We start from the raw sequence: 26,477 nt of genomic DNA on the forward strand, positions 1-26,477 counted from the left end.
TCCTTTTCAAATTAATATATATACTCTCTGTATATGGTCTAATATTGTTGCTATATATAATATACTATTTCTTTTCAAATATTGTTGTTATATGTCTTATAAACTAAATAAGACAAAATTAATAATTTTAAATTATTTCCTGAATTTTTTAATTTTTAAAAATAATTTTGAACTAAAAAAAACAATCTAGTTAATTACATATAAAATAAAAATTTTATAATATTACGTTTATAATTCAATTCTAAATGAGTACATGGAATGAAAATTTTGACTCTTTTTTAGAAAGTTAAACTTTATTAATTATTCAGTTTAAATAAAATATTATGTAAAATTATTACTTTAAATATTTATTATTAATTTTTAACCCAAAAAATGATGCAGATGTTAATATTTTTATGTTTCTAACATATACTAAAATAGTATTTTTTTTATAAAAATAAAATAAAATAAACCTATGTGTAGACCCCGCATTTCGGCTCATGCGTTTCCCACTCGATGACGAGCTCGATTTTAATTTGAAAGATTGATTTGTTGATTAAAAATGACTTGGAGTCGCCACTTATTTTTGTTTTATTTTTAAAAGGGTAAACAAAATAAGAAAGAAAAACCCTAAGTGTGACTCCTTTTTCGGAAAAGGTGGTCTGTGAAAAACCGGATCGGGTTCGGGGGTTAGGTTACTTATCGGGAAGGTACGGTAGAGACCGTAGCACCCCTCTAAGTCCCTAAAGTCGGGTCTCTAATGATAAAATGAAGCAATCATGGCAATTGATGAGGAAATCAATGAATATCCTGGATGATCGTGCACATATGAGAATCAGAACATGTATAGAGATTGGCTAGAATGGGAGTGGATGCGTACCTCGGCCATGAGCCATAATGCGCTATCAAGAAACAGGATTAGTGCACAATTAATGAATACAAAATATAGCTCATGCATATCGGAGTGCAGAACGAAGCTCAAGCAAAATACACTAAACACAACAGTTGACAAATCGAAAGAGATCGAACATAGGGCCCCCATCAAAGCCCAATTTATTACTCATGAACTAGTCTCACAAATTCTATGTTTTAGGATTAAGGAGAATTCACTATTGCTTATGTAAAATCAAGAATAATAGAAGATTATTTAGGAATCGAAATGGAGTTAAAAACTATTCGAGTGAAAATTGGGTTTTTGGAGCTTATTGGAAAATTGGAGTCTTGGGAATTAAATTTAAAAGATTAGAGCTTCGATAATTAAAATGAAATTTGCCAGAGAAAATAAGAAATGAACTTTAGGGAATTAAACTACAAGGGTATAGATTTTGAAAATTGAATTTCTAATAATAATAATAACAAGGAATGAACTTCGGGAAATTGAACTGCGACAATATGGATTTTTAATAATAGTAACAATAACGATAATATTAATTGTGATAATAATAATAATAAGTGAACTTCAGGAAATTGAAATGCTAGAATATAGATTTTTAATAATAATAAGAAATGAACTTTAGGAAATTAAATTGTGAGGATATAGATTTTTAATAATAATAATAATAATAATAATAATAATAATAATAATAATAATAATAATATTAGGAAATTGAACTGAGAGAGAGTATAGATTTTTAATAATAATACTAATAGTAATGATAATGATAATAATAATAATAATAATAATAACAATAATAAGAAATGAACTTTAAGAAATTGAACGGCTATAGTATAGATTTTTAATAATAATAATAATAATATAATATGGATAAACGAAAGGGATTAAAAGGGCTTTGGAACTAGAAGGGCCTAGGGTGAGCAGGGCTACAGAAATGGGCTTGGGACATTGGAGATGGGCTCAGGACATTGGATACACGAATTAGGCTTTGGAATTAAAAGGGCCTAGGGTGAGAAAGGCTTTGGAATTAGAGGGGCCTAGGATGAATTAGAAGGGCTTAGGGTGAGGACGATGATGATCATAATAATAATACTAATAATAATAAGGTTTTGAAATAATGATAATAATAATAATAATAAGATTTTAAAAGTTGAATTAAAAATGATAATAATAATAATAAGATTTTAAAAGTTGAATTAATAATGATAATAATAATAATAATAATAAGATTTTAAAAGTTGAATTAATAATGATAATAATAATAATAAGATTTCAAAAGTTGAATTGATAATAATAATAATAATAATAAGATTCGAAAAATGGAACAAATAATAATAATGACAATGATAAAAAATATAATAATAGCAATAATAATAATTAATAATGATGATATCCATTAATAATAATAGTAATAATAATAATATCCGCTAATAATAATAATAATAATAATAACAATAATAATAAAAATAATAAGAATAGTAACAATAATAACAATAATAATAATATGAAAAGAGTTAATAATAATAAGCTTTGGGGGTTAAAGGGTTTAGGATCTGGGTTTTAGGGATTTGAAAAGAGGTTAAGGGTTGGAAATGGGCTTAGGAGGCTTTTAAAAGGGGTTTTAGGATCTGGGCCTTTAAGATGGGCTTTGAAAAGGGGTTAATAATGATGGGCTTTCAGGCTTTTAAAAGGGGTTAAAGGGCTTAGGATCTGGGCCTTGAGGGCGGGCTTTGAAAAGAGGTTAAAGGGATTTAGGATCTGGGCCTTTAGGGATGGACCTTGGGCTTTGAAAAAGGACTTTGAAGAGGGGTCGATAATGATGGGCTTTTAGGCTTTTAAAAGGAGTTAAAGGGTAGGATAGGGTTGGACATGGGCTTAGGAATTCGAAATGGGCTTAGCTTATAATAATAATAATAATAACGGTAATAATAGTAATAATAATAATAGTAATAGTTAATACTAATAATAATAATAATGATAATAGTTAATAATAATAACAATTGAAATAATAATAATAATAATAGTTAATAATAATAATAAGATTTTTAAAAGTTGAATTAATGATAAAAATAATAATAAGATTTTGAAAGTTGAAATAACATTAATGATAGTAACCAGATTTTGAAAGTTTGAATTAATAATAATGTTAATAATAATGGTAAGATTTTGAAAGCTTGAATTAATAATAATGTTAATAATAATAATAATAGTAACAATAAGATTTCGGAAGTTTGCATTAATAGTAATAATAATAATAAGATTTTGAGAGTTTGAATTAATAATAATAATAATAATGAGGTTTTGAAAGTTTGAATTAATAATAATAATAATAATAATAAGGTTTTGAAAGTTTGAATTAATAGCAATAATAAGAATAATATTTTACAAGTTGAATTAATAATAATAATAATAACAATATTTTAAAAGTTGAATTAATGATAATAATACTAATAATATTTTAGAAGTTGAATTAACAAGAAATAATAATAATAAGATTTTGAAATAATAATAATAATAATAATAATAATAATAATAATAATAATAATAATAATAATAATATTTTGAAATAATAATAATAGTAGTAATAATAATAATAATAATAATAATAATTAATAAGGTTTTGAAATAATAATGATAACAAAATTTTGAAAGTTGAATTAATAGCAATAATAATAATAATAATAGTGATAGTAATAATAGGATAATAGTTAATAATAATAATAATAATAATAGGATAATACTTAATAATAATAATAATAATAATAATAGTCAACCCAAGTCCTTAAGCCTAAACCCATGCCCTCCTTAAGCCCAAGCCTAAATCCAAAAACCAAACAACACAAAATTGGGCCTTGCCTTATCCCAAGCCCAAACCAAATCCATCTTCTTCCTAGCTGGTTCCCCTCCCCCCCCCCCCCCCCCCCCCCCCCCCCCCGCGCCTGGCTTCAACACCTGCAGCCACCTCCTCGCGGCGGCGGTGGCGACACCACCACGTCGGAACAGCTGCCGGAGAACGGCAGCCGACGCGCGTCCTCTTTCCGGCGCGTCCAAGTGCTCCTCCGCCTCGCTGCCTCCTCCGCCTTCGACACCACCGTCGGGAGCCACTCTCCCGGATAACTCCGAGTCCTTCTCGCCAGAAAACATGGTCGGCGATGGAGACTTTCGGCGACACTGGCGTTGGTCTCCGCCACTCCTCATGAGGGCAGACCTCGCCTTAACAGCCAAAGCGGCCATCTCCTCCGCCTGAAGCGGCTGCTTCAACTTGCACACTGGCAACGCGAAGCAGGGCTGCCCAGGTTTAAGCTCCTCATCGTCATGGATGATAAAAGCGGCGTGGTCCTGGACGAGTGCAACGTGATCTCCACACGCATGTTGGAGGACAGTGATTGAGGTACCAGGAAAGAAAAAAAAGAAGAAAAGAAAAAGAAGAGAAACAGAGGCGAACGACCTCCAACGGAACACTTTCAAAATGATAAATAAACAAACAAAATACTCAATATATGGGAACCCGTTTCATGCCGGAATAAATGGGCTCCATGGCCGATGACAAAACTCGAATCGTATCCAGATTTATCTTTGCAGTGAACGCCCAAAGAAAATGACAAAGAAAAAAAACATAGCAATAATATACCCAAATAACATGAGAGCTAGAGAACCACCAGATAAATACATGAAGAATGATATGATAAGGATGATGAATAGAAAAGCCACAATGCTCGTACCTGAAAGTCCTCTTCCCCGTTTTAGATATCTCTTCCTCAAAAACTCCTCTGCATCAATCCCTTGAAGCTCCCCCCGTTACCTAGTCCCCCCCTAGCTGTAAAAGACCCCTGCTCTGTCTCTCCCGTCTAATCTGGCCGCCTCCTCCAGCTGAAATCCCGGGGTGGTCAAAGAATTTTCATGATGGAAAAATGCCAGCCATGTCTCTCGGGCCGGGTCTACAGACATACATTGGTTTCTCTTTTCAAAGCCCCTTTGACTAGAGTTTTTCAAATGGTAAAAACAATGCCTCTGGGGGGTCTACACTATGATATTATTATAATATCATATATGTAATTTGTTATTCATTTTCAAATTAACATATATACTCTTTGTATATGGTTTAATATTATTGCTATATATAATATACTATTTCTTTTCAAATATTGTTGTTATATGTCTTATAAACTAAATAAGACATAATTAATAATTTTAAATTATTTCTTGAATTTTTTAAAATTTAAAAATAATTTTGAATACAAAAAACCAATCTAATTAATTACATATAATATAAAATTTTTATAATATTATGTTCATAATTCAATTCTAAATGAGTACATGGAATGAAAATTTTGACTCATTTTTAAAAAGTTAAACTTTATTAATTATTCAATTTAAATAAAATTTTGTGAAAAATTATTACTTTAAATATTTATTATTAATTTTTAACCCAAAAAATGATGCAGATGTTAATATTTTTATGTTTCTAACATATACTAAAATAGCATTTTTATTTCATAAAAATAAAATAAAATTAACCTATGATTTTATTATAATATCATATATATAATATGTTATTCCTTTTCAAATTAATATATATACTCTCCGTATATGGTCTAATATTGTTGTTATATATAATATATTATTTCTTTTCAAATATTGTTGCTATATGTCTTATAAACTAAATAAGACATAATTAATAATTTTAAATTATTTCTTGAATTTTTTAATTTTTAAAAATAATTTTGACTTCAAAAACCAATCTAATTAATTACATATAAAATAAATTTTTTATAATATTACGTTCATAATTCAATTCTAAATGAGTACATGGAATGAAAATTTTGACTCATTTTTAAAAAGTTATACTTTATTAATTATTCAGTTTAAATAAAATTTTATGAAAAATATTACTTTAAATATTTATTATTAATTTTTAACCCAAAAAATGATGCAGATGTTAGTATTTTTATGTTTCTAACATATACTAAAATAGTATTTTTTTTATAAAAATAAAATAAAATAAACCTATGATATTATTATAATATCATATATGTAATTGTTATTCATTTTCAAATTAACATATATACTCTTTGTATATTGTTTAATATTATTGCTATATATAATATACTATTTCTTTTCAAATATTGTTGTTATATGTCTTATAAACTAAATAAGACATAATTAATAATTTTAAATTATTTCATGAATTTTTTAAAATTTAAAAATAATTTTGAATACAAAAAACCAACCTAATTAATTACATATAATATAAATTTTTTTATAATATTATGTTCATAATTCAATTCTAAATGAGTACATGGAATGAAAATTTTGACTCATTTTTAAAAAGTTAAACTTTATTAATTATTCAGTTTAAATAAAATTTTGTGAAAAATTATTACTTTAAATATTTATTATTAATTTTTAACCCAAAAAATGATGCAGATGTTAATATTTTTATGTTTCTAACATATACTAAAATAGCATTTTTATTTCATAAAAATAAAATAAAATTAACCTATGATTTTATTATAATATCATATATATAATATGTTATTCCTTTTCAAATTAATATATATACTCTCTGTGTATGGTCTAATATTGTTGTTATATATAATATATTATTTCTTTTCAAATATTGTTGCTATATGTCTTATAAACTAAATAAGACATAATTAATAATTTTAAATTATTTCTTGAATTTTTTAATTTTTAAAAATAATTTTGAATTCAAAAAACCAATCTAATTAATTACATATAAAATAAATTTTTTATAATATTACGTTCATAATTCAATTCTAAATGAGTACATGGAATGAAAATTTTGACTCATTTTTAAAAAGTTATACTTTATTAATTATTCAGTTTAAATAAAATTTTATGAAAAATATTACTTTAAATATTTATTATTAATTTTTAACCCAAAAAATGATGCAGATGTTAATATTTTTATGTTTCTAACATATACTAAAATAGCATTTTTATTTCATAAAAATAAAATAAAATAAACCTATGATTTTATTATAATATCATATATATAATATGTTATTCCTTTTCAAATTAATATATATACTCTCCGTATATGGTCTAATATTGTTGTTATATATAATATATTATTTCTTTTCAAATATTGTTGCTATATGTCTTATAAACTAAATAAGACATAATTAATAATTTTAAATTATTTCTTGAATTTTTTAATTTTTAAAAATAATTTTGAATTCAAAAAACCAATCTAATTAATTACATATAAAATAAATTTTTTTATAATATTACGTTCATAATTCAATTCTAAATGAGTACATGGAATGAAAATTTTGACTCATTTTTAAAAAGTTATACTTTATTAATTATTCAGTTTAAATAAAATTTTATGAAAAATATTACTTTAAATATTTATTATTAATTTTTAACCCAAAAAATGATGCAGATGTTAATATTTTTATGTTTCTAACATATACTAAAATAGTATTTTTTTTATAAAAAATAAAATAAAATAAACCTATGATATTATTATAATATCATATATGTAATTTGTTATTCATTTTCAAATTAACATATATACTCTTTGTATATTGTTTAATATTATTGCTATATATAATATACTATTTCTTTTCAAATATTGTTGTTATATGTCTTATAAACTAAATAAGACATAATTAATAATTTTAAATTATTTCACGAATTTTTTAAAATTTAAAAATAATTTTGAATACAAAAAACCAACCTAATTAATTACATATAATATAAATTTTTTTTATAATATTATGTTCATAATTCAATTCTAAATGAGTACATGGAATGAAAATTTTGACTCATTTTTAAAAAGTTAAACTTTATTAATTATTCAGTTTAAATAAAATTTTGTGAAAAATTATTACTTTAAATATTTATTATTAATTTTTAACCCAAAAAATGATGCAGATGTTAATATTTTTATGTTTCTAACATATACTAAAATAGCATTTTTATTTCATAAAAATAAAATAAAATTAACCTATGATTTTATTATAATATCATATATATAATATGTTATTCCTTTTCAAATTAATATATATACTCTCTGTGTATGGTCTAATATTGTTGTTATATATAATATATTATTTCTTTTCAAATATTGTTGCTATATGTCTTATAAACTAAATAAGACATAATTAATAATTTTAAATTATTTCTTGAATTTTTTAATTTTTAAAAATAATTTTGAATTCAAAAAACCAATCTAATTAATTACATATAAAATAAATTTTTTATAATATTACGTTCATAATTCAATTCTAAATGAGTACATGGAATGAAAATTTTGACTCATTTTTAAAAAGTTATACTTTATTAATTATTCAGTTTAAATAAAATTTTATGAAAAATATTACTTTAAATATTTATTATTAATTTTTAACCCAAAAAATGATGCAGATGTTAATATTTTTATGTTTCTAACATATACTAAAATAGCATTTTTATTTCATAAAAATAAAATAAAATTAACCTATGATTTTATTATAATATCATATGTATAATATGTTATTCCTTTTTAAATTAATATATATACTCTCTGTATATGGTCTAATATTGTTGCTATAGATAATATATTATTTTTTTCAAATATTGTTGTGATATGTCTTATAAACCAAATAAGACACAATTAATAATTTTAAATTATTTCTTGAATTTTTTAATATTTAAAAATAATTTTGAATACAAAAAACCAATCTAATTAATTACATATAAAATAAATTTTTTTATAATATTATGTTCATAATTAAATTCTAAATGAGTACATGGAATGAAAATTTTGACTCATTTTTAAAAAGTTAAACTTTATTAATTATTCAATTTAAATAAATATTATGAAAAATTATTACTTTAAATATTTATTATTAATTTTTAACCCAAAAAATGATGCAGATGTTAATATTTTTATGTTTCTAACATATACTAAAATAATATTTTTTTTGATAAAAATAAACCTATGATTTTATTATAATATCATATATATAATATGTTATTCCTTTTCAAATTAATATATATACTCTCTGTATATGGTTTAATATTGTTGTTATATATAATATATTATTTCTTTTCAAATATTGTTGCTATATGTCTTATAAACTAAATAAGACATAATTAATAATTTTAAATTATTTCATGAATTTTTTAATTTTTAAAAATAATTTTGAATTCAAAAAACCAATCTAATTAATTACATATAAAATAAAGTTTTTTATAATATTATGTTCATAATTCAATTCTAAATGAGTACATGGAATGAAAATTTTGACTCATTTTTAAAAAGTTAAACTTTGTTAATTATTCAATTTAAATAAAATATTATGAAAAATTATTAATTTAATTATTTATTATTAATTTTTAACCAAAAAAATGATGAAGATGTTAATGTTTTTATACTTCTAACATATACTGAAATAGTATTTTTTTTTATAAAAATAAAATAAAATAAACCTATGATTTTATTATAATATCATATATATAATATGTTATTCATTTTCTAATTAATATATATACTCTCTGTATATGGTTTAATATTGTTGCTATATATATTTTTTTAAATTATATAATAATATAGAAAAATAAATAAATAAAATTAATTAAAAGAGCCATAAAAAAAATAATTTATTAACCTTAAATTTGTTTAGTTTGCTTTTTATTCCTCTAATATTCATAAACCAAATATAGCATTAGTAAATGACTTATTTAATTAAAAAGGTTATTGAAAACCCAATTTTGTAAATCTAACCCTTCATTATTTTTTTGGCATCATTTTAAAAAAACACTCTCATTTTTTCCTTATAAAAATAATTATTTCTTTTAAAGAACATGTAAATACTTAAAATAATCAAGGTTATTTATATATATATATCAAAAAAATGAGATACTCTTCAAATATAAGGATTATTTTCATCATTTTTAACTAATTAGGTTTTGATAAATTGAGTTACCCTTCAAGTATAAGGATTATATAAAATTTTGTATAATGGTACAAAATATAATGTACAAGAAATTGTCTTGAATACTTTAAAAATATCACTCAATTTTCTATTACTATAAATAAATTTACATTATATTAGTGACAAAAAATTTCCCTATTACTCAATTACATTAATACTATATTACAAAATTAAATTACTATACAAAATTAATAATTATTGAAATTTTTTTTCTTCAAATAATCATAAATGATTTAATAATACAGAATGAAGGGTATGCATTTACATGGTCAATTACATTGATTTTAATTAAAAAAAACATATAAATAAGTGGAAAACAAAAGATGATGAACTTAGGTGAGATCGTGTTTATTGCTTTTTTAGTACAATTTATTTTTATATGGTAACAATATGAAACATATAAGTGAGTGGAAAATTGAATATTATAATTCTTATATAAATGTGTTTATATATATTTAATTTGAAAAGTAAATTGTTTTCCTTTTATACATGGTTAGGTTAAAATTTCAAAATGGCTTCAAAACATGATATTGGTTGGGAGCATGCAGAACCTGTTGGTGGTAGTAGAAGAACCACAAAGTGTAAATATTGTGGGAAAGTTACACATCACACATATATCTGGACATGTGGAAGGATGTCCACGTGTACATGTAGAAGTGTCACATAGTGTTAGACAACATATGTCTAATACTTCAAAAGAAAAAGCACAGTTAAAGAAAAAAAAAGAACGACTTTTGAATTCCTTAAATAGAAAAAATTTCTATGAAATTGATGAGGGTGATTCTGATGATGAAATTGAGGAAGTTGCCATGGCTGATTTTGAAAGAAGACAAATGAAACAAGCAATGAAAGAAAGTTTTCGAATTTTTGAAGAAGGTGGACAAGAGCATCAGAAAGGTGGTAGTTCCTCACAACCTTCTAATGCTAGGATTAAGCACGGACTGACACGTAGCTTCAGTGTAAGAGAAGGAGCTAGCATACCTCCAAAAGGAATTGATCCCTACATGTTCCCATCAAAGCAGAAATCAATAAAAAGCTTGTTTTCTACTGAAGACTTGAAGAAAGTGGGTAAAGCTATTTCTAAATTCTTTCTCTTTAATGCAATACTCTTTAATGCAGCTGACAGTGGGCCTTACTATCAATCAATGATTGATACCATAGCAGAAGCAGGTCTAGGCATCAAGGGTCCCACGGGATACCAAATTGGAAATACATATTTGGAAGAGGAGGTGCAAGAGCTTGAGGTATACATAACAACATTGAAGGCTAAATGGCCTATATATGGGTGCACAATCATGTGTGATGGTTGGAGTTCTAGGACTAGAAAGCCTATCATCAATTTCATGATTTATTGTGATAGAAGTATGATATACCATTCTTCAGTTGACACTACCAACATATCTAAGACAACAGACTACATATTTTCCCTTATGGATAAAGTTGTAGAGGAGGTTGGGGAGGAAAATGTTGTTCAAGTAGTCACTGATAATGAGGCAAGTTTTAAAGCAGTCGGTATGTTATTGATGGAGAAGCGGAAGCATTTGTTTTGGTCTCCTTGTGTAGCCCACTGTATTGATTTAATACTTGAAGATATTGGAAGCATGAAGCATATTAAGGAGACATTAGATCAAGCTAAGATGATCACATGATTTATTTATAATAGCTTGAAAGTAGTGAATTTCATGAAAGTGTTCACCAAGGATAGAGATCTGTTAAGGCCAGGAATAACCCGTTTTGCCACTGAATTCATTTCACTTGAGAGTCTTATACGTTATGAGGCTGATTTGAAGAGAATGTGCGCAACAAATGAGTGGCATGAATTCAATAAAGATAGGAGTAGAAAAAGTGTAAGAGATAAGGTATCCAACCTTATCTTAACTGATCGATTTTGGAATAAGGCAGGAGAAGTTCAAACCATCATGGAACCTCTCATCAAAGTATTGAAATTGGTTGATCAAGATAAAAAGCCCACACTATCAATCATTTATGAAGCAATGGATAGAGCTAAATTGGCTATCAAGGCATCGGTCAAGCAATGGGAAAAGTATTGGGAAGTCATTGATAGAAGGTGGGAAGGTCAATTGCACAGACATTTGCATGCTGCAGATAATAAAAAAATTATTTATATATTATTTATTATTTTTTTCAAGTACAAATTATTATAAACTGATCATTATTTAACTTATGGCAACATATTTTTTAAATCCAATGTTCCAATATTCAAAGCATTTCTCCAACCATCTGGAAATTAAAGTTGGATTAAATGAGGTTATCAAGAGATTAAAGCCAGATTTGGATAGACAAGCAAAAGCTATTAACGAGGTATAATAATAGTTTGTGACCTTTATATAATGCATTTTGTATATGTAATGTGCATTAACAAAAAAAAATGTTAATGATGTAGGTGAAATTATTTGTTGATGACCAAGGAGAATTTGGAAGTGCACTCACAAAGAAAGCAATAAATCAATATCTTCCAGGTACTCAATACATTTATGTCTATTACAAATAAGAAATTATCATCATATTTTGTTAAATATATCATAGTGATTAATAAGTATGCATTTTCTTTATTATAGCTGAATGGTGGAACAACTATGGTGACGAAGGTCCACATTTACAAAAGATTGCTGTTAAAATTTTAAGCCAAACTTGTTCTTCATCAGGTTGTGAAAGAAATTGGAGCACATGGTCATTGAATCACAGAAAGTTGTGTAACCGTTTGGCAATGAAAAAGTTGCATAAATTAGTTTATGTGCACTACAATATGCGACTTCGAGTTAAGAATTTGATGCAAGAGTGAAGCAATGAAGATTTATACAATCCAATTGATTTGAATCATATCTTTAATGATGATGATATATTAGATGAGTGGATATGAGAAGGAGAGGAGCCTATTTTATTATCTGATAATTTGGATTGGTTGGATAAAGGTCTTCCCACTAATGAAGAAGGTAGAGAAAGAGATGTTGATTCCCGTCGTAAAGGTAAGGCTTCTAGAACAATTTCTTCAAGTTCTAGTAGTGATGATGGTGACAATAGGGGCAGTAGGCGGGGTGGTGGCACTAGTGGGGGCAATAGAGGAGTTGGTGGCACTAGTGAGGGTACTGGAGGAGATGGTAGCATTGGGGGCGGTTATGTTAGTCAAGTAGATCCTGGCATGTCATGGGCACAAGGAGGTGAAAATTACTGTGCCATATAAGATACAGATCATGGATATCGACCAGGAATATGGGAACAATGAAAGTATTTGGAAAGACTAACTACATTTCCCAACGATGATGATTATTCTAGTGGGCATGATTATCATAGATCAAATCATCACCGTATTGATGAGCACTTACAAAATTTGGGTATAGGATCAAGACCGTATTTCAGAGGGGTAGATGATAGATCATATCACAACTTTAGAGACCGTGATAGCTTTTCCAATACTTTTAGTAGAAATGATTTTAATCAATTTCCAATGATGCATCCAGAGGGATATTCAAATACTGGAACACGAGCTAGTGACTCATATGGATATGATTCATCTTCTAGTAGCAGTAGCATTGCTTATCGAGGTTTTGGATACTATTAAGTTGGTGTTGATCTCGAACAACCTTCGAAACCATATTTTCCTGATTATGGATCATCAAGCCAATCATCTCACCCACCATATTCGAGTTATGAACAATTCTTTCAATCATATCCTCACTATGGGAATTGCCACCCCAATTTGTATGCTTGTCGTAGGACTGATTATGATGATTTTGAACCCCTTCGTCATTCAACATGGAATTGATTATTGTATTGTATGTGTTGTTAGTAAAAATGTTATTATATTTGAAATAAAATAACTTTCTTTTATTAGCATTATCATAAATAACTCTGAGCAGATACTTTTATAACTATTTAAATAATGTTAAATGTGAGACAATTTTATTTTATTAATTTTTTGAGCTTATTTAATTGTATATATTTTTCTGATGATTTACATAATATTTTTATATTTTTTTGAATTTTCTAATTAGCTTATTTTACGTATCGCCCGATACCAGATCAATACACCGAGACCGATATGCCTCGGGACCCTCTGAGTCAGTGACCGATACCGCGACTTTGAACCATGGATTCAATCGTCCCAAGATAGAAAACTCTTTGTTGGGCTGTGCCTGATCTATCTACATAGGGCAAATGGATCGGAAGCGGAGAAAGACCAAAGACTTTGCAGTGGAGGGTGGCAACAAGTCCAATGTCACTGATTTCAATGCTCATCCCATGGAATTCAGTGAGGATAGCGAGGAGGATGATCCTGAGGTCATAGATGACTGCCCTCAGTAAGTACTTTTATGTAGTTTATGTTGTCAAAAATACTCTCCTATTTTCTTAACTTAATTTTCTACTTCAAATCCCTCACTATTATTCACTATGTAGTTTATGAAATTTTTATTGATCTGATAAAATCCTAGTAGCTTCTTGTTTAGATATTTTGTCTTTTTTATTTTTAAAGATAGAAATCTATATAAATTATTGAAACTCTTATACAAAAAGAAGACATCACTTAACAAATTTTCTTAAAAACAGTTTTCAAAATTTGATATTATTTATTTATTTTTTTTTTACAAAGGAATTTGACAAGTTGTTCTTAAAAATATTTTTCAAAAAAAAAAACTTGTTTGGATAAATTATTTTTAAAAATATTTTTTTTTATTTTATAAAAAAAATTGCAGACTTAATTTATATAATTAATTAAATTTAATTGAAGTCTTTTAAAAATTAAAATAATTTTATAATTGCAAACAAGTTATAAAATAATATTTTTAGTAAAATATGAATAGTAATATTATAATAAAACCATAAATTATATTTATTTGATAAAAATATATTATTTTAGTATATGTTTTAAAAATATGGATATTAGCATCTTTATAAAAAACATAATTATTTTTTTATTAGTTAAAAATAAATAATAATAATATAAAAATAATCATTATTAACAATATCTTATTTAAAATAAATTTTAATTTTTTAACATGTAAATGACTCAAGTCTTTCATCACATACACAAGTTTAGTACACAATTATGAATATAATTTTCTAAAATATTTTTTATTTAATTTTTTGGATCAATTTTTTGAATTCCAACTTATTCTTAAAATTAGAAAATTCATTAAAGAATTTAAGTATTAATTATGTATCACTTAATTTAGAATTTATTTACCTAGTGAAAAAAAATCAGAAAATGTAATTGTGTGTATGGTAGAAACACTAAAGGTATGACTCATAATGTATCGATGGATTATATTATTTTATAGTGATTACATAGTTTTTTTTTTAGTTTCAAATTGTTTATAAAAGTTATTAAATTCATTAATAAATTAAGATAAAGTCTTACTTAATATGAAGTTCATATTTGTAGTAAGAAAATTTATGGAAATATAGTTGTGTAGAAGTGAAATAGTAGAATTATTTTAAGTTAATTTTTGTTTATAAATTTCTAGTATTAATTAAGTCACTATTTGAGTTTCAAATTATTTTAAAAAATTAATAAACTTATTAATGAATCAAACTTATTAAGAGTCCATTTGGTATTGTTTTTTAAAAAAGATTTTAGCCTACAATGTATTTTTAAAGAAAAATAAGGTGTTTAGAAAAATTTAGAAAATATTATAAAAAATTTTTAAAATCACTTATAATATTTCTTGAACACTTAACATGCATGTGATTCTTTTAAAAACACTTCAACTAAAAACACTTCAAGAATAAATGCACTCTAAGTTTTGTTTGATTTAGATTTTATTTGTCTAGTGAAAAAAATTATGAAACTATAATTATATGGTTAAAAAAAAAAAACAAGCAAACAAAAAAAGTCATTCAAAATGATCAATTTTGGCATGTAACTTTCTAATGTTTATTGGATCAATTTTGGGTTCCATGACTTTATAATACTAATTGAATAGATTTTTTAGTCTCAAATTATTTTAAAAATTAATAAATTTTATATATAAAGTCTAAATCTAAAAATGTTAATAAATTTATATATAAAGTATCACTTATTTAGAATCTAAAAAAGTTGGAGAAGTAAAAAAAAAAAAAAAAATTCTAGAAAATACATGTCATTCAAAGAAAATTTTTCTGTATTGATATTGAGTGGTGGAAAGGGAATGAAAAAAAATATATATTGTATTATAGTTTATTTACATTTTATGATTTTTATTTTTATTTTTTTTCATTTTTTTAAAAAAATTAATGAAAACAATTTATTTGTTCTCTATTTCATTTTATTTAAATTTTTTTTTCTAGGGAGTAGCAAAACAATGTCATAGTTTGTTAAGAATTTCACAATTGTTGGAGTCTTTTTATAATTTTAACTTTTCTTAGTTACTAATTTTTCATTATCAGTATCTAATTATGCTTTATTAACAAATCCAAGATTTAGAATGCATTTGACAATGTTTCTATTTAAAGTCGTTTTAGTATAAATGATTTTTCTTGAAGTATTTTGTTAGAATAACTCATTACTTACTTCTTCAAGAAGTACTTGTATAAGGGATTTTTCAACTTTTTAAAAGCACTTTAAATTTTACAAAATGTCTAATATTTTTTTTCAAAAATGTTTTTTTATAGTATAAGTGTTTTTTAAAAACATTGGGAAACAAACTCTTAGCTTACTACCAATCTTAAATCTTACATAAGATATTAACAATTGTTTGGTATATGAATATATAAGGAAGTTTTGTATGAGAATTCATAATTTTGGAAGTTTTAATTCCTTGAAAGCCCTTGGAATTTGCAAAATTTCATTTCCATGGAAGATTTAGTGGTTTCTTTCTATTTTCCAGTTAAAAGATGCATTTGGTCATGTACATGAACTTGAGAATGAAGAGTTTGTTTTAAGTTTTAAAAATCTAGAAAAATATTTAAAATTATTATTGGATTAGCATATTAGGTTTTTCTTTCAAAAATCATTTTTTTAAAATTATACCAATTATTAATGTGAAATTTTTGTAATGATCCTAACCATCAAATGCTACTCTAGGTTTGGTAAGAAATATAAAGCATGTTTGTTTTTAACTCTTTATTGAAAACAATTTGCTTTTAAACTTTAAATTATTTGTTTTTCTATTTTTTCATGATTTATTATAATTTTTTTTGTTGAATAAAAAAACTAAAATATTTAACGTTTTCTAAATGAAAAAAATAACATATTGGTTTTTCTTTACTTATTAATGCTTAATAGAAATAAATATTATAAAAATAAACAACTTAATGCTTAACAATACTAAACTCTATTTAATTTTAAGTTATATTTACAATTATGTGAAAAAAAACAAGGGAAAAATAGGTTTTTATTTGCTAATTTGAAAAAATATAAAAAAAAAGAACTTCAAGTTATATAATTCAGATTTATCTTCATCTATTTAAAAACATTTTAAATATATACACTTTTTTAAAACTCAAATAATTATTTCTTAAAATAACCTTTTACTTGATAATATTAAATAAAATGATCCAAAATTAATTTATTATTTTAATATGATAAAAGTGTTTTGAAAATAAATATATTATAATTTTTTATTATATAATATGAGATATAAATTATTGTGAAAAAACTCTCTAGGATTCTCAAATGATAAATAAAATCAATCTTTTTAATCTCCAAATTAATAATGATTTTATATCGTGTATTATGTGAATCTCTTCATCTTCTCATTTTATTTAATAAAATTGAACAAAAATTTTGTTAGTTGACATCAACAATAAAATAAGAAATATTAAAAATTAAAAATACAATTAAAGTTAAAATACATAAAAATTAAATACAATTAAAAACCAAAAAACTTAAAAATTAAAAAATAAAATCTTTACTCCCATTGTATTTCCAACTTTTGCTCAATATTTATATTTTCTATCAAAGTGCTTTAATTAAATGAAAGTTAATATTTTATTTTTATATTTTTAGCTTTAAATTTTTTTTAGTTTTAATTATATCTTTAATTTTTAAATTTTCATATTATATTAATCTCAAATCAGTTCTCACAATAAAAAATATTGTTAATTGATGTTATTAATATGTAAAAGGGTTATTTTAGGAAATAGTTATTTGAGTTATGAAAAAATGTATGTATTTTAAAATATTTTAAAATGAGTGAAGATAAATATGATTTATAAAAATTTGAGTTTTTTTTTTATATATTTTTTCAAATTAGTGACTCTCCTAAAAAAACAAACACTATCTTAGTTTAGAACTGTGGGAACTTTAATGGTGAGAAGTGAAAGACTTCCATTTGTGGCCCTTCGAATTTTTGGCTTATATGTATTCTTGTTCTCTAATTTTTTAGTCACAACATCTCCATGTGACATTAATATTTTAGTGAAACAAAACATGCCAAATGAAAGGTTAGATCAAATTTCCCCAAAATGGCTTTTGATGCCAATTTCCGTAGCCTACTATGGGGCCGGCCTAGATGGTAAACAGGAGGTTAAGTAATTTTAAATATGTTGCCAACTTTCTTATTCCTATAGATAGAGAAACATCCATGGAAGCTGAAAAAAGAATCGGTTAAGTACTTGGCCCAGGAGTTAAGCTAGAAATTGCGTCAACTCAACTGATTCATCCTTCTGTTTCTACAGACACTCCCCTATCAATCTGATAGTTGAGCTTGAGACATTGAATAGGAAGAAAGATGTTGTGTGCCTTATCTTCTCTTATCCTCCTTTCAACTCCTTCGACAAAGAGAGACACAAAAGTTGGATCATGGATGTTTTGGAGATTAATCACAAAGTGAGAGAATTGGAAGCATCTTCCAAGGGGAAAGAAATAAATGCTCAAAAAGTACTATCTTATGAAATCACTCGATTGTTGGATCATTCAACCCATGATATTGAAGATTATGTTCCATCCTTCATCATTAACAAGATGTTAAAGAAGAATCTTGTTGCCAGAACAACTGAAAGAGAAGTGCTTGATTTGGCTATTGATTTTACTGTTCGCCAAATTTTACAAGATTTAGGAATTCCAGAACTTCGGAGGATTGGGATTTCAGGAAAAGATGATAAAAGCCTCATGTCAAGATTGATGAACCTACCCGGAACTAAAGAAGCTTTTAATATTGTCATTCAGGTTGATGTCTCATCTTGTTGTACCATTGGAGAAATTGAACATAGCATTGTGAGAAAACTGGGTCTCTCAAGGTCTAGTAGACAGGAAGCAGATGAATTATTGAAAAGCAAAAATTTCTTAATCCTTCTTGATGGCTTTGATTCGGGGATAAATCTATATGAAGTGGGGACCAGCTGGTGGAACTCAGAGAACTTTCAAAAGATAGTTTATAGATGTGGATCACTTCATAGATTTGACCCAACTGGAGTAGGTCTGGGGATCAGATTGGAGGATCATCTATTATCATGGGAGTTATTTTGTTGGAATGTTGGAGAATTTCTGCATTCTTCAAGTATCCAATGCTTCGTTATACATCTGTTAAAACAGTGTTGCGGCCATTTACTTGCCACCATTCTAATGGCAAGAGCCTTGAAAGGGGTCAATGATGTTCGCATATGGGAATATGCATCTCATATTCTGGGCTTGCAATCAATATCACAAACAGAAGACAGAATTCTGTTTAATGCATTGACACTCATTCGGAGAGGTTTGGGTTCAGCAGATCAATGTTTAAAACACTGCACATCTTACTTGGAGAGCAGTGGGACAGATAAAATTGATTTGATTGGGAGGTGGGTCCAAGGCACCTTAGTTGGAACACTTGATGAAGGAGAAAAGGTTGTTGGAGATCTTGTCAATGCCTTCTTGTTGGAGAGTTCTCAGAAGGGAAATTCAATCCGAATGTGGCATGAAATCCGTGTAGAGTTAATAAATTTGTATGAAACTGAAATGAATCCCATACTTGTTAAACTAGATGGAAGAGGACTAACAGAGGCACCAAAACTTGAGACATGGACGGATGTCACTGAGATGCATTTGATGAATAATAAGATATCTAAGCTACCAGAATATCCAAATTGCCCCAAACTCAGCTTATTGTTTCTACAAGCCAACCATCATCTGAGAGTTATTCCTCCTCATTTTTTTGAATGTATGCCAGTCCTCAAAGTTCTAGACTTGTCCCAGACTAGAATAAGGTCTTTACCACAATCCTTTTTTAAGTTAGTTCAACTCCAAAAATTCTTTTTAAGAGGTTGTGAATTATTCATGGAGCTACCACAAGAAGTTGGAGAACTTCACTATCTTGAGGTGCTTGATCTGGATGGGACTGAAATAAAAAATTTACCTGTTTCTATTGGAAAATTGACGAATTTGACATGCTTGAAAGTGTCATTTTATGGGTATAATGACAGTGATAGAAAAAACAGCCAGTCAAATAGAATCATTCCCCAAAATTGGATATCTAATCTGCTTCAATTAAAAGAGTTAAGCATAGATGTGAATCCAAATGATCGGGGGTGGAATGTTATAGTGAAGGACATTGTAAAGGAAATTTGCAGCTTAGCCCAGTTGGAAGCTCTTGAACTTTACTTGCCAGAAGTTGTACTTTTAAATGACTTGAGGAATAGTTTGTCATCCCTGAAGCACTTCAGATTTACTGTTGGCCATCATGAGCAGCGCATAATATCTCGACTGCCACTTGAAGCTGCTGTTAAACTTGAAGAAGAAGAAAGATGCTTAAAGTATGTGAATGGTAAAGGTGTTCAAATTGAAATTAAGGAGGCACTCCAGCATGTTACAACATTGTTCTTGGATCGCCATTTAACTCTAACCAGTTTATCTAAATTCGGGATTGGGAATATGGAGAATCTAAAATTTTGTTTATTAGGGGAATGCAATGAGATCCAAACCATTGTGGATGCAGGTAATGGTGGAGATGTTCTACTTGGATCACTAGAGTATTTGAATCTTCATTATATGAAGAATTTAAGGAGCATTTGGAAGGGCCCACTTTGTCAAGGTTCTCTATTCAGTCTGAAATCTTTGGTGTTGTATACCTGCCCCCAGTTGACTACCATTTTTACATTCAATTTGCTAAAAAATCTCCGCAATTTAGAGGAGCTTGTGGTCGAAGACTGCCCCGAAATCAACAGCATAGTGACTCATGACGTTCCTGCTGAAGATCTACCACGGTGGATATACTATCTTCCAAACTTGAAGAAGATATCACTTCATTACTTGCCTAAATTGATCAGCATTTCTAGTGGTGTACCGATTGCACCAATGTTAGAATGGCTAAGCGTCTATGATTGCCCAAGCTTCAGAACTCTTGGCCTGCATAGAGGAAATTTGAAGGTGATTATAGGAGAGAGAGACTGGTGGAATGCATTGCAGTTGAAAAAATCAGAACAGCTTTGGCTATCTAATCGGCCTTCAACCTTTGTTCCAATTGAAAGGGACAAAGATTTGACAACACAATTAGCTGAAATCAATTATCAACTTCCAGCTCGGATGCAAGGAAGAGAGCCTTCTCAACAGTCAGGTTGTTTTTCCATTTCTCTTTGCTTTCAAAGATAAAGATGCTCTCTATTTTATTTTGTCTTGTCCACTGCTGGTTCAGTGTCCTATTACATATTTGAACCTCTCCCTAGTGGTAAATGACTGCAAGAAGTGATTGTAACTCCATGAACATTTTTTGCTCTGCAGTCTCATATTTGGTATTTTTGTTGGCCATTTGTCTATGAGTGACAGGTTCGGGAACAAGGTCAAAGCAGAAGCAAGTAGCTCAGGTACTCTCAGGCATTAAGCTTGAGCCATTATGAAACTGCTGCTCCTAGCTCAGGCATCTTTTCATAAAGTGGTCACTCTCAGCACTCCAACCTGCTCATTCAAGCTTGATGAGCAAGTTAAGCCTCAACTTGAAACTTTGCAGACCACTGCTGATCTTGTACAAGAAAAGAAAACTCAGAACCTCACGAAACTCTGTTTGGATCATCAAGCCTTGCATCTCTTATCTCTTTGAATAAATTGTTATATAGACTTCCAGTGTCCTACTGACTTCAGAATTCAGAAGTGATCCCTCAGTTTTGATTTGTATTCAAGTGACAATTGGTTTGTTCCATGTCATGCACATCCCTCAGTTTGGTTGCTATTGAAGTGATAATTGGATTGTTTTATTTCCAGCAATTACCAAAGCTTTACCTTAAGTTATATTCACATAGTGATTGCGGTTGTGAATAGGATGAGGAATACACAACTGTCTATTCATATATGTTGATTCAAGATGTTAACTGAATTCAGGGTTGTGAAATAAAATGAATTGGAGGACGCATTATAATATATCATGATTATTCAAACCCAAAAGATAAGTATAAAATTAATAAAATGATTTTGAGGAATCGATTCAAGCACATGCCCAATATTTGGAAGGGTTTGGATGAGTATTTTTAAAACTTGGATTGAGCTTTGTTCGAGTTTTATCAACTTAAACTCAACTCATGTTGGGTTTGGGAAACTTAAGCATAAATTGAACCCAATTTAATATTTCACAATGTTTATAATTTATATTATTATAATATTAATATTTCAAAATAATTTTAAATGAAAAAACGAGAAATTTTCTCTATTTGGAAACATTTCCTGTTTTTGGTTTTTAAAATAAGAAACTTTTATCTAAAAGTATGTAGACTATCTTATATAAAAGGATACATTCATTTCATGTTTTTAAAAATCACTTAAAATTTTTTTTTTATACCTCAATCTTTTTAAACAATTTTTAAAAGCTATTACTTTTTCAATGCAATAATGAAAGATATTGTAAAGGAAATTTGCAGCTTGACCTAATTGAAAGCTCTTAAATTTAATTGCCAAAAGTTGTACGTTTGAATGACTTGAGGAGTGGTTCATCATCACTGATGTACTTTAGATTTACAGTTGGCCGTTATTTGAAGCGTATGATATCTCAACCATCACTTGAAGTTACAATTAAGCTTAGAGAAGAAGACGAATGCTTGAAGTATATGAATGCTGAAGATTTTGTAATTGAAATTGAGGTACTCCAACATGCTACAACGTTGTTTCTGGATGGCCATTTAACTCTTACAATTTCGGACTTGGAAACATAGAGAATCTAAAATTTCGTGTGTTAGGGGAATGCAACAAGATCTAAATCATTGTAGATGCAGTCAATGATGGAGATGTTCTACATGCAACAGTAGGCTATTTGAATCTTCATTATATGAAGAATTTAAGGAGCATTTGGAAAGGGCCACTTTTTCAAGGTTCTCTATTCAGTCTAAAATCTTTGATGTTGTATAACTACCCCCAATTGACAGCCATTTTTACATTCAATTTGCTCCAAAATCTTCACAACTTAGAGGAGCTTGTGGTTGAAGACTGCCTCAAAATCAACAACATAGTTACTCATGACTTTCCTCTTGTGGATAAGTCATCTTCCAAAGTTAAAGAAGATATCACTTCATTACTTGCCTAAATTGGTTAGCATCTCTAGTGGTGTACTGATTGCACTAGTGTTAAAATGGCTAAGCTTCTATGATTATCCAAGCTTCTAAATTCTTTCCCGAATGAAGGAAGTCGTAGTTTGAAGGTGATTATAGGAGACAAACTGGTAGAATGCATTGGAGTGGGAAATGGCCATGAACTTAGGTGTATCCTAAACCCATGTGACACCTAGACAACTTAACACACTCAGAAGTTGCTAATTAACTCAACCTTCCCCAAATAGAGCTTGCTATGCTGACCAATGCTACTCATACTAATTAGAGATGAAGTAATTGGAGATTTTGAAAGAATGGAAGTTTGTATTATACAAGAAAACTATATAAGGCTTAGAACCTCTGAAGTGTATGGTATCTTTATCCAAATAGGGTCATCACACATTTATAGGCACCATTAGAACTTTCTGGAATTCTTGATGGTCCCTTATAATTCTAGAATGAATCATGAGTTTGCAAAAATTCTCTAGAATACTCCACATAGCTCTAAGGACTCTTACACGTTTATGGAGATGTGTAAATGCCTAGGGATTGTCCCAAAAGCTTCTGACCCATTTAGAGTTCATTTAGGGCAGTTTGACACTCTTCCCTCAATGCTGCAAGCATCCTCATCATATCTTGATGTTTCTTCCTTAAACTAGAACTAGTCATATTTCATACCTAGCAGACTTGTTTGTGTTTGGAAACCATTCATTTCTTATATGTTTTTATTTTATTTTCACTAGTCCTCCATCTAATCATCCTTCTTAACACACTTTTTTTCTAATGTGTTATTTCTTAACTACTAAACCTTTTGTACTATAAAGCATAACTCATATTCATATTCTAAACTTTCTTTTGATTTGTTTAGTGAACATCCTACAACAATAAAGCATTCAAAAAATTCAAAAGGCACTTCTTCAATTCATGGCATCGCATTATCTAGTGATTATATTGAAAATATCGTCTTGATCAATCTCTTATTCCTTATGAAATTTTATCAAGGTAAACCACCTTGCTCCTCATGGACGTTTATTAGTGCAATGAAATCAGTTAGTGTCCATTTGTATACACTTTCTATTTTTTTTTTTAAACAAAGAAAGTAGTAATGACTTCTACATGAAAGATAGAAACTTTTATACAAAAAATATAAATTTACCTTATGTCCTAAAAAAAGTACTAAAATTTTTAAAATTTGAGGTACTAAAATTTTTTTAAAGCATTAATTTTTTTAAACAAAATTTAAAAGCCATTATCTTTGCTGTATAAGTCTCTAAAAGTTTTTGTATTTTATATAGAAATTATTACTGTTTTCTATTTTTTTAAAACAAAAAGTGCTCAATCTAAAATATTATTTTCTACTTTTTAAAAGTAGAACATAAAAAGTACTTGATACACTTTAATTGTTCACATTTTTCTCAAGTCGCTATTAGTTTTAATTGTGATATTAATTCTAGTCTAGCCGACATCAAACCTTGTAAAGCATATCTCTCTATTTTTTCTTACTTAGAAGTAAGATTATTTTGCTCTAGTTTCTTAACCCATCAATCATGTCAACAAACAATGACATACATTGTTGTGATGAGAAAAACTTTGGCATGCATTTTTGTGAAGGTAGAAATAAATCAATGTGCAAACAAGAAGAACACGAGATTAGTCTTACCTTGTTTATATCCACATGAGCCTTGAGAAATTAATTTCATGAGGAATACAGTGGTTCAATATGATTGATATTGACCCACTAGCGTCACATGCTTGAATATAATCACGAGACAATAGAAAGGAAAGGGAGCATAGAAATTAAGCACGAGCCTTGAGAAAATCCCATCACATGCCATTATAGTATGTAACACTAATGTTATTTTGGGTTTTGAAGAATTTGAGGGAAATGTGAAGGAAAGAAAATAGAGAGAAAAAGTGGAAGAAAATAATAAATAAATAAAAATAAAAAATAGATTTAAAATCAATAAATTATTTTCATATTCATTTCACTTATTCTTATACATTATATAAAGATTAAATAATTTTAAAATAAAAAAATTTCTAATCAATTTTAATTATATTGGATTTTCTTTAATATTTTCTATATTGAAATTAAAATAAGAAAACCATTTTTCTTAACATTTTTTTTTCTTTCTTTAGTGTCTTTCGGGAACCAAATATAATCTAAATATTCCTCTCCTCAATCCTACCTCATGATGTGATATTATTTATAAAGACATTCTTAAAATACATTCTTTTATCTATAAGGATATGTTTGGTTCTTGGAGAATTTGAGGGAAAGAAAAAAGACATGAAAAGTGAAAGGAAAGAAAAAGTAAAGGAAAATAAAAATACATTCAAAGTCAATAAATTATTGTTATATATTTTTATTTCATTTATTTTATTTCATTATATAAAGATTAAATAATTTTAAAATATATAAATTTCTAACTAATTTTAATTATATTTTATTTTTTAATATTTTTTATGGTGAAACTAAACATGAGAAAACCATTTTTTTTTAATAAATTTATTTTCCCTTAGTAATTTCCGGAACCAAACTTAGCCTAATGGAATCAATTTGCTTTAAGAAACATCAGTATGAAAATCTATTGCCACATCTTTACCATGGAAAGATATTCTCATTACATGGAGCTGTAATCCTTTGAGATGAAAGACGAGAACGCAAGTGCCCAAAGCCAGAACTTTCCATTGGTGAGATTTCTTGGCTCAGCTATTTCCAGTGTTGGAAACAGAGAAATCGAAACGTACAAATGCTGCCCAGACCTGCCCAAATTCCGATGTTCCTACCATTGCAGTGGGAAAAATCGAAACGGTTTTGGCCATCCAAGCTGGGCTCTATCTTTGTTCCAATTGAAAGGGACAAAGATTTGACGACACAATTAGCAGAAACCAATTATCAACTTCGACTAGCCTTCTCAACTATCATTCCATTTCTCTTTGTTTTCAAAGATAAAGATGGTCTCTATTTTATTTGTCTTGTCCACAGCTGTTTCGTTGTCCTATTACATATTTGAACCTCTTCCTATTGGTAAATGACCACAAGAAGTGCTTCTTGTAACTCTTATGTGCATTTTTTGTTTTGCAATTTCATATGTGATATTTTTGTTGGTCATTTGTTCATATAGGAAAACTTTGGATTACCTTTTTTAAATATCCAAGATCTGAAAAAATAGTTGCTTCACCATTGAATTCTTTGCCCCAAGTCATAAATGGAACTAGACTAAAAT

At 27.4% G+C, this 26,477-nt stretch overlaps 1 protein-coding gene across 1 annotated transcript; it reads left to right on the forward strand.

Annotated features, from left to right (window-relative positions):
* Positions 1-14,001: 14,001 nt before the first annotated feature.
* Positions 14,002-26,104, forward strand: LOC117925943 (disease resistance protein RPS2-like). Its single transcript, XM_034845046.1, has 5 exons — positions 14,002-14,144; positions 18,442-21,293; positions 21,503-21,540; positions 21,594-21,698; positions 25,961-26,104. The coding sequence occupies exons 1-5, from the start codon at positions 14,002-14,004 to the stop codon at positions 26,102-26,104; spliced, it is 3,282 nt and encodes a 1,093-aa protein (XP_034700937.1).
* Positions 26,105-26,477: the final 373 nt, after the last annotated feature.

Source organism: Vitis riparia, chromosome 12 (assembly GCF_004353265.1).
Source record: "Vitis riparia cultivar Riparia Gloire de Montpellier isolate 1030 chromosome 12, EGFV_Vit.rip_1.0, whole genome shotgun sequence".
Lineage (NCBI taxonomy): Eukaryota > Viridiplantae > Streptophyta > Magnoliopsida > Vitales > Vitaceae > Vitis > Vitis riparia.

Bases quoted from the DNA above. Each gene is read 5' to 3' on its own strand.
- LOC117925943 (XM_034845046.1), top strand. From the start codon at position 14,002: ATGGATCGGAAGCGGAGAAAGACCAAAGACTTTGCAGTGGAGGGTGGC. The intron at 21,294-21,502 runs GTTGTTTTTCCA...TATGAGTGACAG, and splicing joins AGAGCCTTCTCAACAGTCAG to GTTCGGGAACAAGGTCAAAG. The intron at 21,699-25,960 runs GTACAAGAAAAG...TTCTTGGCTCAG, and splicing joins TGCAGACCACTGCTGATCTT to CTATTTCCAGTGTTGGAAAC.